At 38.4% G+C, this 12422-nt stretch overlaps 1 protein-coding gene across 1 annotated transcript in view; it reads right to left on the reverse strand.

Moving 5' to 3' along the window:
* TCERG1 (transcription elongation regulator 1) overlaps positions 1-12422 on the reverse strand; it is a 35620-nt gene that overhangs the window by 1854 nt on the left and 21344 nt on the right. Inside the window, 8 exon segments of the mRNA XM_009646748.2 lie at positions 487-587; positions 844-927; positions 1891-2070; positions 3129-3311; positions 4167-4331; positions 8684-8834; positions 10895-11013; positions 11766-11855. Of these exon segments, the coding sequence (XP_009645043.1) occupies positions 487-587; positions 844-927; positions 1891-2070; positions 3129-3311; positions 4167-4331; positions 8684-8834; positions 10895-11013; positions 11766-11855 (1073 nt within the window).

The raw sequence follows: 12422 nt of genomic DNA on the forward strand, positions 1-12422 counted from the left end.
CACTCTTTCAATGAAGTCCTCCCACAGAAACCAGGCAAATTATTTATGTTTTGGGGTTTTTTTTTTTTAATAAAATTTCAATGGAGCCAATATTTCTTTGCTGTCTACCCCAAAGTCCTGAAACAGAGTTCTCACTTCAGTATTGATTCCTCCTGAGTCTAAACTAAGGAGTAATACAAACGTGAACGATGGCCCTCACCACAAAGTTAATTTAATGCTTGACAGCTCAGGGTAATATTCACAGAATACTATTCTAAAGCCAAAGAAAACCTCACACCTGCCTTGATTTGATTTTCTTTACTTGGTTGTCAGCAGCAGCCATGTCAAAATAAAGCAAAAAGAAGCCTCTAGCTGCTGCAGACTTTTTTTTTTTTTTTGACAGATTATGAAAGGTTGTAAAAGCGTGAGTTAGACATCAGTTTGTTGCCATTTATATGGAAAAGCACAATAAAGAGATTAGTCCTTCGTTGACGTTATGCTACGCACCTGTACGTTATAAATTTGGTCTCTTTCAATAGTGTCCGGAAGTCAGCTTTGGCAGTAATGTATTTGTCTCTAATGTATTCCTCAAACTCCCTTTGTTTTTTCTGAAAGAAAAAAGATAAGCTTAAAACACTGAGTGCAGATTAAGTACTTCACGCAACTTAACATACTGAGCATAGGCAATAATTACATGTTAATTATATTTTTCCTTATCTTTTACATTTTTAATTTTAAACCCCCTTATTTAAACAACACTACTTCTGTTCACATAAAGCAGAAACCACTTCAGCAGCCATTAACTTACTTTCTCTGTATCCTGCTCTATACTGAAAGTTAGCAACGGTGATGCCAACCGCTTACCCTGTCACTCGAAGAAAATTTAATGCACCTTGGATCTTCTTTAATGATCTTTTTCACTTCTTTCCACGTTGATGTTAAAGTTATCTTTCAAAAGAAGCAAAAATAGTTAGATTAGAAGAAAATTAGATTCTAAAAATACAGAACGCAAATATTGCTACATCTGAAGCTTTTAAATATCTCCCAAGTCCACTGACAAAGTTGTTGCTGTGTTTTTAAGAGTTGGGTTTTGATTATTTATACTACTACATTTGTATTTTTAATTAGTTGATTTTATATATTTACTTTTCTTCAGTATTTTGAGATGGCATTTCAGGTCAAAGTCCTCAGAAACATAATTTACATCCCAAAGTCTTTTTCTAGTACCTATTTATGTACATGTATGTGTTAAAAATTACCTACAGAAAACTTGCTTCAGAGTTACGTGTCTGTCATTTTATTCTGTCACACTAAAAATCTAGCTAATTTTCTAAGCACTTTTAACGAATGCATTAAAAAGTGAGGTAAAAACTTTTGGGTTAAAAGAAAGCTGACCGATGTTGGCACATAACTAAAAAAGAGCAAGACTCACTAACGCCCCACAATACAGAGTAGGTGATAGATTTCCACAGCATTACACAGAATAAAAGTTCAGATTCAGCAGCACAAGATAAAGCAGGAGAACATCAGAATAGATGAATTTGGAAAGATTATATACTGATATTCATTAAGACAAACACACTTTGTATGTGAAACAGCAAGATGCCATATAGTAAAGAGTATCAAATAACTCAGTGTTGAAGAAATGTAACATCCTGCAGGAGATAAAGAGATCACTGATTAGAAGTTTAAATGTACATGAGCTGTGTGTTAAACCAAAATAACACTCAAGATAAACAGGTAAGGAAACATAATGCATAAATTTTGTTATGAAGAAGAAAAGACAGTGGTGAAGCAAAGGGGCCCTAGAAATAAAACCAAACAAATCAGATTATGTGACAGAAAACCAGAAAAAGATAAAGCACAATGGGCTGGCAAAGATTTCAGGTTTGAATAATATACAGCTCTTACTGCTGAAGTTTCATCCAGAAGTTGCCTAAAGTGTTCCCTCTTCTTTTTGGTAAGTGCTTCAATGTGTTCATTAAAGAGCTTCTCTTTCTCTTCTCTTTCTAGCAAGGAGCCAGATTCCCATCGATGATCTTTGCGTAGAGTCCTTCTGGTATCAGACCATGACACATCTGAAGAACGCACCTGAGCCAAAAGATGATTTATTTTTTTTTAAACCATTTTTTGGACAGTTCACTGATATTTCTTAAATAGAAAGAAAAAACCCTAAGAACTCTTTTTTTAATTCAAGGTTCAAATTAAAGATAAAAAACCAAAACAGCTTTTAAGTAAGCAATTGTAGTAGCTTCCCCACAAATACTAAACAGGCAGCGGCAGAAGGAATTACTCTGCATCACTTCAAATGCAGACAGATACCCCACTGACCTGGCTGAGTATTCTCTCTCTCTCAAAAAAAAAATAAAAAATCCAGCACCCTCCTCCTCTGTGCAAAGCGTACTATATTAACCATAAGTGGTCTGGAAAGGCAGCCTCAGAGATAATTACTTCCAAAGAGACACCAGGAGCTTTGCAGTGCCTTGCTTCTAGCCCTGAGAACATCCTCAAGGAGCTGTTGCTTTATGCTACTAGCTATACCACCAGACCAGATTCACGAACCATTTATATCCTGTCCCCTTATAAATATCTCAGTGCCAAAACATGGAACCAAGCACTGATAACGTCTTGGGTTTCATATCTTACACCAAGGAGCAAGGGCAACAGCAGACATACTGGTGAAAACTCATTTTACTAATCCTGTCTTCTTAACAGGACATTTGCCATACAGGAACTGCTCTCTCATGGGTTAGCTTGACCAGCAGAACAACGTAACTGTACAAGATAGCAGAGAAATGGTAAGACAAAGGCACTGTGTTTGGAGCATGAAGAAGAGAGACAATGGAAAAATAAGGCGACTATTCCAATGCTCAACAGTATCTTATTTTCCAACAGACATACAGAAGTTTACAGGAGCATGACTGAAAATCTGCCATCACCTGTGAGACTCAGATGCCAGAACACGAACCCGAAATGCAAAGCGTTCTCTCCCAGCCAAGGCAAAACTCCCAACAGTGAGTGGAGGGCAGTGGGGAGAAGACAACAGGACTCTATATAAATTTAATTACAAGTGCTGAAACCCTTTTACATAGTGCAGCAATTCGGAAAAGAATGCACTGGCGAGCTGAGAAAGCCTGTCCATCTCTCACCATGTCAGACAGAAGCGCTTTGAAGTTCTGTATAGCTTCTTCCCGTTTGTGCTGCTCACGTTCTCTATCAATTTCCTTGGTTTGCTCCGAACGAGCTTTCTGGACTTCCCTTTCTCGTTCACGCAAACTTGCCTCAATGCGAGCTTGCCTTTCCAGCTCCTTCTCTTTTTCAGAATCTAAATTCTGAAATGTAAGAATAAACTTTTCTCAATAAAAACAATACAACACCTTTCATACTTTCATTAGACAGGTAAGTAAATTAAAGGGTTATCAAACTAAAGGCATCTTGGAACAAAATACTTCAAAGTGATTTGAGATCTATGGATTACAAAATTTTGCTTCATGTTGAAATGCTGAAGCGTTATAGGGCTTACATGGGAGAAAGAAGTTTGGTCACAACACTGATCACAGAACAACTACTCTCAGGAGCCTGTTGTTTGTGTTCAGTGACAAACACTGAATAATGGGGGGCTGGGGGAGAGTGGTATCACTGTTTGTTAGCCCCGTTTTACGTTCTCAACCATTAATTGCCTGAAAGAGAAAGGTAGGAACATTGGATTAAGAGAGAAGAACCAGCGAAGGAACTCTGTATAAACCATCTGTATTCCTGAAGGAAGCTCAGCTGACAGAAAAAGAAAAATCACAGCAAAGGAAACTCTGCCCATCCTGGTAGGAAGTAATCAATGCAGTGTCTGTATTGTCTTAAGTTTTACAGCCATTTTTACAACCAATGGCTTTACAGGAGTCTCTTGTCTTTCTTGCTCTGCTGGATAAGTTCTCCCAGATATCGTGGTGTGGGTATGCACGTGCGCATACACGTACCATGAACATGTGCAGCAGCAGCACCACCACAGATAATACTTCTAAGTTTCAAGTTGTCATTCTGGGGTACTTCTACAAATAACTATGGTATAGCATTCTCTTTTGCATGGAAGTAAAGCACATATTAGTCCATCTTCTAGTTAGTTACTTCACACATTAACAGCAGTGTGACCAGCAGAACATCAAAAGTTATACTTCTGAATGTCACGTGCATACCTTAGCTATTTTTTCTATGTACTGTTTGAAAAGGTCCTCCCTCTGTGAAGAGCTATCCACTGCTTTGTAACGGGGGTCAGTCTCTACTTTGTCCTTCACTTTGCTCCAGCGAGACTGACTGTCCAGGTGGTGATTAGCCAGTAGTTCAAAGAAGTCCATTTTGATCTGTTTTACAGATGGAAACAGAAAGACAATACTTGAGAAAGATACTTTGATACCCAACTGTTTGCTCTTACGAAAAAAGGAGTCAACTTACCTCCAACAGAGGGAAGCATATTAACATTACATACCATTACAATTTAGAGAAATCACTAAAATCTCTGAATTTAGATATAACCACATCTAAAATTCGCTTCCCCTTGGGACAATTTTGCTAAAGCAGATACATTAAGATGATCTGCTACAACCAAGGTGGACTATATTCTTTAAAGAATGATTCACCAATAAAGTTTTTATTATTTCACTCCAATTTAAGCTTCTTTCTTGACCTTATATATATCTCTATCTCTCTCTCTCAAAGTAACAAGTTACTGATTCTACATTATAGCATTTTGCACATTAATATTACAGAAGCCATGCAGTTTTAAACAGGGCTCTGGACAAATCAAGTATTTATTGATTCAGCCTCCAAGTGTACAGTGAACAGAGGTAAATGCTTGGATCTGCTGATAAAGAGCAATGTCTTAAGACAGATCTAGACAATAAAGAATTACCCACATATGGTAATTAAGTACATTACATTTAAGATGGATATGCATATAAAGTTTAAGGAAATGTTTTAGTCTACTTTTTCAATTGGAAATGGCATGTCAGCACTCTGTCTATAACAACAGCCATCGCAAAGGACTGGCAGAGGATCCTTCATATTAGCTTTTTTATCTCAAGACAACTAGCAACACATTTTCATCCAAACTCCCAGAACCAGAAGCTGCAAGAGCAACTACCGTGCCTTTATTACAGCTCTCTTTTCTGGGGTAGATGATCTCCCTGGTTCTGCTGCACTTTAGGTCCTAGGTATTTTCTCCTTTTTATTTCCTTAGAAGTCTGGTTTGGCATTTAAGCCTCCATCTCTCTGAAGCAAAGAGGCGAGGGGCTGGTTTGCCTCACTCGCCCAGTGCCAGGCAATGACTCTAGGGACTCCACCCCAAGGCAAAGCATGCTGCCTTCACAGCATCCCACACCCTGCTGGTCCACAAAACAAAATCTGTCTTTATGGCACACTAATTAAAAACAAAACCCAAACCAAACACCAAACCAAACTAGGAGAAAGCCTGGCCATTCACTTTTTGCTACTTATCTCGTCTCCTCATCCCTTTAAAAAAAGAAAACCACCAAAAGCAGTTTAGCTCCAAAACACTGGGGTTCATAAGGGAAGAGGGCGGATGGACAGGCGAACAAACTCTGGCTTGCCAGAGAACTGTCACACCCCGATTCTCTAAAAATGTGTTTAGTTACAGAATGCAAGAACGAAATCAAGATCAGAACCAACATTCTGCAGCCTTGCCCACTGATAATTTTAGTTCTTCACAATATATAAACATAAAAGGCTTTATAGGCTTTTTTTCCCTCATTATCTCAGAGAGATTAAGATAGTAAGCAGAGGTTAGAAAACAACTCGTGCCAGTGGGAAGTTGCTCTAAATCTACAGCACTATCACTTTTTCTTAAAGTAGCTGAGCAAAATGCTACGCAAACCGTTTATTCATTGTAAAATTAAGAATGCTGTTTCAAAACATCTTAAAACATGCATGCAGTATCAGAAATATGAAGCTTTCTAAGCCATGGTATTAGAAATACTTGTTAAAAATCAAGCAGTTCCCAGATGTTACTACAGAAGTCTATAAAGTAAGGGTATAAAAGTTTCTGCACAAATCCCATATGCATATATATATATATATATATTCCACTGGATAAAAACTGCATACCCACAGTGCTGCTGGAAACACGGTGGCACCAGCTGCAATGCAAAACCAGCCCTATGACCACCGGCACAATCCATGGGAAGATGCTTCCTCAGGAGTCGCCAGCAGCACCCCCTCGGCTCCCCCAGGACCCCTGTGCTCGCTCACCACCGAGCTCCCGCGCTACCGCACAGAGGTGCCAGCTGGGCCATCTGCTGCTTCGCCAGCGACCGGCTTCGCAGAAAACCAGGAGGGTACAGCCAATTCCCTCCCGAGAAAAATGAGTGACACTTCCAGACCTTTAATGCTCTTAAAGCATGGGTTTAACCTCAGTCATCCACAACGTATATAGCACAAGCACTGCAATTTGGGTTTCAATTTTAAAAAAAAAAAAAAAAAAAAAAAAGTGAACACTTCTAAAAAAATTAAGTAAAAAACACCTCACCAAGGAATAATCTTTTAAGATCACAGCTTTATGACGTGGCAAGATCTATACACAGTAACTAGCTTGACTAAGTAGAATCTCGCATTAGAAAATTGTTAAAGAGATCTTGATACAGGATAGGTGACCGATGAGACAGCCATCAGCCCAGCGGGCTGCAGGATGTTTGCAGCTGAACACTTCGTTAAGTCTATGAAAAGTGGGACGTCAGGCTAATCTCGAGGACGTGCAATGCTGCTATGTCCTGGGACAGCACATCAGCAGCTTGGTCAGCGTTACCAGCTAACAGTCCCTTCCCTGATATCCTCAAACCCACGCGTACTTCCTCATCTCTGCCATCTGAGAGCATTAGCATCGGATTTACTCACTGAAATTAGCCACAAGAATCAAAACAACCATCTGAAAAGCTGGCTGCTCCATCACCATCCAATAAGCTATAACTCAGGGAAGCAAAATCAAAACATTATATAACTTAAAACCCTTACGTTAAAGATTTCTGTAAAGTTGATCCTCCTTAAATAAAGATTTTGGACTTTCAAAACAGACTGAGAAAGCTTCAGGTTAAATGCCTTAAATTTTCTTTTATGTTTTAAGCACTTTCAAAATCAACGGAAAATAAGACTGAAAATATTTCAGGTGTATTTAGAAGTCTTTTTTTTTTTTTTGGCAGTTAACACATTGCAGGTACAACTCTCATCACTTCACAAGGAAAAAAACTAAAAAAATGTAAAGTACCGGAACTGCGGGAGGCTAAAGTCACCACACAGAGATACCAATTCTTTCCTCACTAGGGAATCCCATAATATTTGCGTGTCAGTGATTGACAGCTGTCAGACTGAACTGATTGACAGGCCGCACAGCACATAACTGTAAAGTCTATCCACTTGTTATAAAACAGAATACATAAAATGGTTACAAAAGGCTTTTGGAGAAAAAAACATTATTTCAAAAGCAAACAAATACAATCTCTCTTCTTTTAACTTTTCAACTTTAGAACAATCATGCAACAACAAAACATTTACTTTTTTTTAAGTCTTCAACTGCACTATTAAGCTGCAAGAATACTTTAAAATTCCATATTCATAATCAAAATGCAGTATGAAAAGTCTAGTTTTGAACTACATCAGTTCTCCTCTGAAAGCACAATCATTTATTGAAAACATCAGCAATAAGTCAACATTTGAAAAAAATAAGAGTACAGAATCAAATTAGACCAGAGTACCTAGATTAAAAAAAAATAAATGCAAAACTTATGAAATAACGAAACTGTCCCCAATTCTAACGTGTTATTCAGCATTTTTCTCCTCTGTAAGCATTCTTAGTAGGTGAAATTTGCAAGAACTTTATACTACCAAATAAATATTGCAGACTTTAAAATGTCAAAAATGATTAGGCTTTAGAGGTTATTTTCTCCATTCGCACAACACACAGGGACATAAGTGGCCGCATATTCTGATGATAATATTTGATGCCACCTCCATAGTAGCCTGCTTCCCCAGTGGTGAAAACCTGCTCCCTGCTATTGACAATACGGTCAAATGACATTTGGAATTCATTAATCTTTAATAGCTGACCTTTAATTCTAATAAGCAGCAGTTTATACATAAGATATATTTACTGGAAGATTAAAAAGTCACTAAAGTGCTAGCTTTTAGATGGAAAGAGAAGATATGGAATCGGTTTGAAATTTAAACGGAGTATCCTACAGGGAATTTCAAGTTCTTACTGCCTCCACTGAGAGAACAGAGAGGTAATGGCCAGTTCTGGGATTTTCAGCCAAACAGGACAAGAATCCTTTTCCTTTTAATGCTTCAGGATAATATAACTTCAAGGGGAAAAAAAAAAAAAAAAAATCAGGCATTATTACAGTTAAGAATATAATGTTACTTGCTTAGGTAAACAGAAAAAAAAGTGTGATTATTTAAGTAAACTCAGCTTCACAAGTAAATGTAAGTTCAATTTTATATACTCTAGAAGCCAGTATACCTGCAAACTTAAAATAGTTAGTGCAGAAAGACCAAAGGGACATTTGTGAAGTGTTTACACTGTAAAACCTCTATGGAAAGAGAAGGACCACGTCTCAGAGAAGGCTCACTGGAAACCAAGCACTGGCTTTGTCCCATCTCACTCAGACTCGCACCATTCACACTGCTGGAACTAAAGAAGTCACCTTACCTTCTCACCTCTGGTCTTCGAATCTTCTTTTTCCTTCTTTCTTGCCGCTGTGATAAACTCATTAAACAAGGCCTCTCGATCTTTCATCTTTTCAATTGCCTTGAATCTCGAGTCTTTAGCATGCTTGGCTGCAAATTCACTAAAAGTAGTTCTGCAACAAAATGGCAAGTGAACTCATTTGGCAGAGCTGTCTTTGCTGGGAAGCAGGTTCAGCACAGAAATATTTCTTCTGCTAGAATACATGCCAGAGCACAGTTTAAAAAAAAAAGGCAACATCCTACAGTCTCACTATAGAGATGCTTGATCAATGAACTATATAGAAAGGAGTCAGGTTTAGGCACACACATGAAAGGTACTGTTAGAGACTTACAGGGGGGGTTTTGTTTGCTTCTTTGAATACAGCTACCCGCAGAAAGTGCAGGTGTAGGAAGAGAGATTTCAATGCAACCAAGAAGAAGAAATGAAAAAACTCAGTTGTCTACAAAAATCATCTTTTTTTGTGGGTTAGCAGTTCAGCCACCAGTCTGTCCAGGTATTTCACAGCTGTGAAACTGAAAATTTTACATGCATTCACTTGCAGCCAAACCATGCTAAGAGTTCACCAAGAAAATCATCTTTCGGTATTAGTCACAAGAGAACACCGGCTGAATCCATTTTTCCTCCTATAGTGACCACTGTATAGCCTAATCTTAAAACACAGAGTTGAAAATATTTTAAACACTATGGGCAAATGCAGCAATACTGGGCTTTCAACCCATTATCCGCATAGCATTTCCTTGACCATTCTCTCACCTCCAGGGCCAGATTCCAATCTGTGCAGTAGATATAGTACTGCCACTTACCTCGAAAAAAACCACTATTGTGCTTTTTCCAAGCTCTGATGCAAATCTGGCCCAAAGAATACGTGAGACACTTATAATCATACGAATGTTTTCATCACAGCATGGAAATAATTAGACTTGGAAAATCCAGCCTACTGTTGCTGTAGGGTAAATTGAAACAAGAAGAGAATTTGGTAGCTTATTCAAAAAGATTAGAAGTGAATGTACAGCTATATTGAAGAACAAGAGCTGTTTTAAGTGAAGAACACAAACTCTTGAGCATGTTGGACTGAGACAGATGATAAAAAACCAGTCTGGCACTCACAGAAGTACAGCAATATCTTTAGACAAACACTGAAACCAGAAGACAAAGGATAAGATTAAATAAGACAGTATTCCAGCTGGAACTCTCTTTCCCACCCCAACCCATAATCGGATAAGAGTCAGTCCCAATATGACACATCGGAGATAGCCTGGAAGCTGAGGATACTAAAGCTAACATAATAGTCCATGTTAGTCTCTGAATTATATATTCATCTTATTAGAACTTTTTCTTAAACCATTTCTACACCTCCATTCTTCCCAGCCTACAACTGTCGAAACTGCTACCCTTATTAAATGAGCAGAGGTGTGTTTTAAGTAAGAGTTATTGGTCAGAATTGAAGTAATTTAAAAGTTAACATAACACTGGCTTCCACCAGATTTCCAAAACGAGTCACTGAAAAAAATTAAGCTGAAGTGAAACAAATGAGTTATTTCACTGTAAAAGAATTAATGCCAGATAAGCCAAGAGAAGCTGAAAGAGAATGCTTTAGAGCTCATCTGGTGACATAAGCGCATATTTCATTAACTCTGTGAGAGAAAGCTGGGAAACAAACAATTCTAGCAATAATCTTGAATATTAGTACATTCACTGTCATCACCTCACTATTATCACTGCACGTAGGCCTAGATGTGAGGGGTATGTAGTAATTTCTATACTGAAGCAACAGAACATTTTATTATATTAACATACTTTGTGACCAGAAAAACATCCCTTCAGGCCCCTCCAAACTGAAGAAACCTCCCTAGTACTTCTCAGAGACTACTAATATTCTTAAGAAGAAACAGGGTTATTAAAGAAAACTTGTGGTGAGGATCATGAGGCCTTTCTCACAGTCCAGACAGCATGCTGGGGATTTCTTCAAAATGACTGAAAATACGTAAATCATTATAAATCACACGTTCTATTATTTCATGGGTTAGGCGAATACAAGCAGGCAAAAGATTTCAACAATATGCGATGATTTTTCTCCTCTTCACCCATTTTGGAAGAGGTTAATTACCTAATACAACCCAACATACTTTGTTTAATAGAGCTTACGCATACGAACAACAAAGAAGCTCCTACCTTGGATTAATCTTTGCTTCTTCCATCATTTTCTTGAAATCCTCCTTGGCCTGCATTATTTTGTTTTTCTTCTCCTTGCGCTCTTCTTCTGCTCGGGTTTTCACATACTGATCAAATACCTACAGAAAGACCAGTCACCGACATAAAACATACAAACCTGAAGCCATATAAGCTCTAGGCAAGAGGGAGAAAAAACCCATTTCTTTCCTGTTCTCCTATTTCCTTTCCTCTCACCACAGAGCCAACATCGACGACGTAGAAAGAAGGGTTAAGGACTCTTTGTATTTAAATATGCAAACTACTCCAATCTGCTCAACTTGTAGTGTACTGCACATAATCTGAGACCTGTGAAGAAGTTTCTTACACATTCATGTTATGTTAACATTTTTCTGGGTCATGTTTAAGACAGCAGACACTTCCTGTGTTCTTGAAGTTTTCCATATCCCTACATCCATTTGAAGAAACGCTTCTGGAGTGAGAAGGTGCCTAACAGCAAAAATGGAGTTTAGTTTTTCCCCAACCACTTTTTTTTTTTTTTTTTTTTAATAAATAGATAGATTATTCATTATGCCAATATTTTGAAGAGATACTGATGATTCTCACTGTTTCATTCAGGTTTTGGGAGCTCTCTGTACACATACAACTTTTACTGTGTTAAAATATTAGATCTTCCAAGCACAGGAAAAACCATCAACTCACTTTGTTTCTTGCTGGCTTCTTCCGTTTCCAACAAACCCTAATCATAACAAAAACCCCTTGCAACACTGATTAGTCTGGAAGGTTAGCAGGAACAAAAATAGCAGACTGAGGATTTAGATAAAGCCGGTAGTAGCTGTGTCTGAATGGGGAGTGAAGTTGACTTCTCTTTTACCTGTTTTCTTTCTTTCGGGTTGAGAAGTAAGTAACGAGGATCAAAAACTATCTTGTGTAGCTCTTTCTCCCATGTTGAAAAAGCAGAGACCTTTAATTAAAAAAAGTCAGATTTTAACTAATGGTTAAGTTTCCTCAAATATACAGAAGTTGTACAGTTTTGCTTGAAAACTATAGGACATCTGATGAAAAGAGGGAAACAAACTCATCCTGAAGTTTTCATCACTAACAGCTGACGGAGGCTGCCTGTGGTGGTGCATCCCACCCTCCTTTTCTCCTGGACCGCTTTACGATTTCAGAAACTCCCATCAGATCTCGGCCTTGGTGTAAGGAGATGGACTATGAGGCAGCACTGTCCGTACCAGAAACCCCTACATGGCTGAGGCAGGGAGTGAGAAAGGGAACAATGTTATCCCCTGATAGCCTCAGAACATACCTTATCTGAATCACAGCCCGAGTGGCGCAGTACCATCGTTACTAGAATTCCAGTGATTACTGACCCGGATTGTGGCCCAGACTGGAAATTTACTGATGACTAAAGCCAATCATCTCACAATCCTATAAAAAAGCGGTCCTAAGTGAGGCCCTTTGAGCTCTCCTGGACCGCAGTGGGCTGCGACTGGCATCTCCCTCTGAGCAGGATGCCTCTCAGAGCTAG

The sequence above is a fragment of the Egretta garzetta genome, unplaced genomic scaffold, assembly GCF_000687185.1.
Source record: "Egretta garzetta isolate BGI_Z169 unplaced genomic scaffold, ASM68718v1 scaffold1, whole genome shotgun sequence".
NCBI lineage: Eukaryota > Metazoa > Chordata > Aves > Pelecaniformes > Ardeidae > Egretta > Egretta garzetta.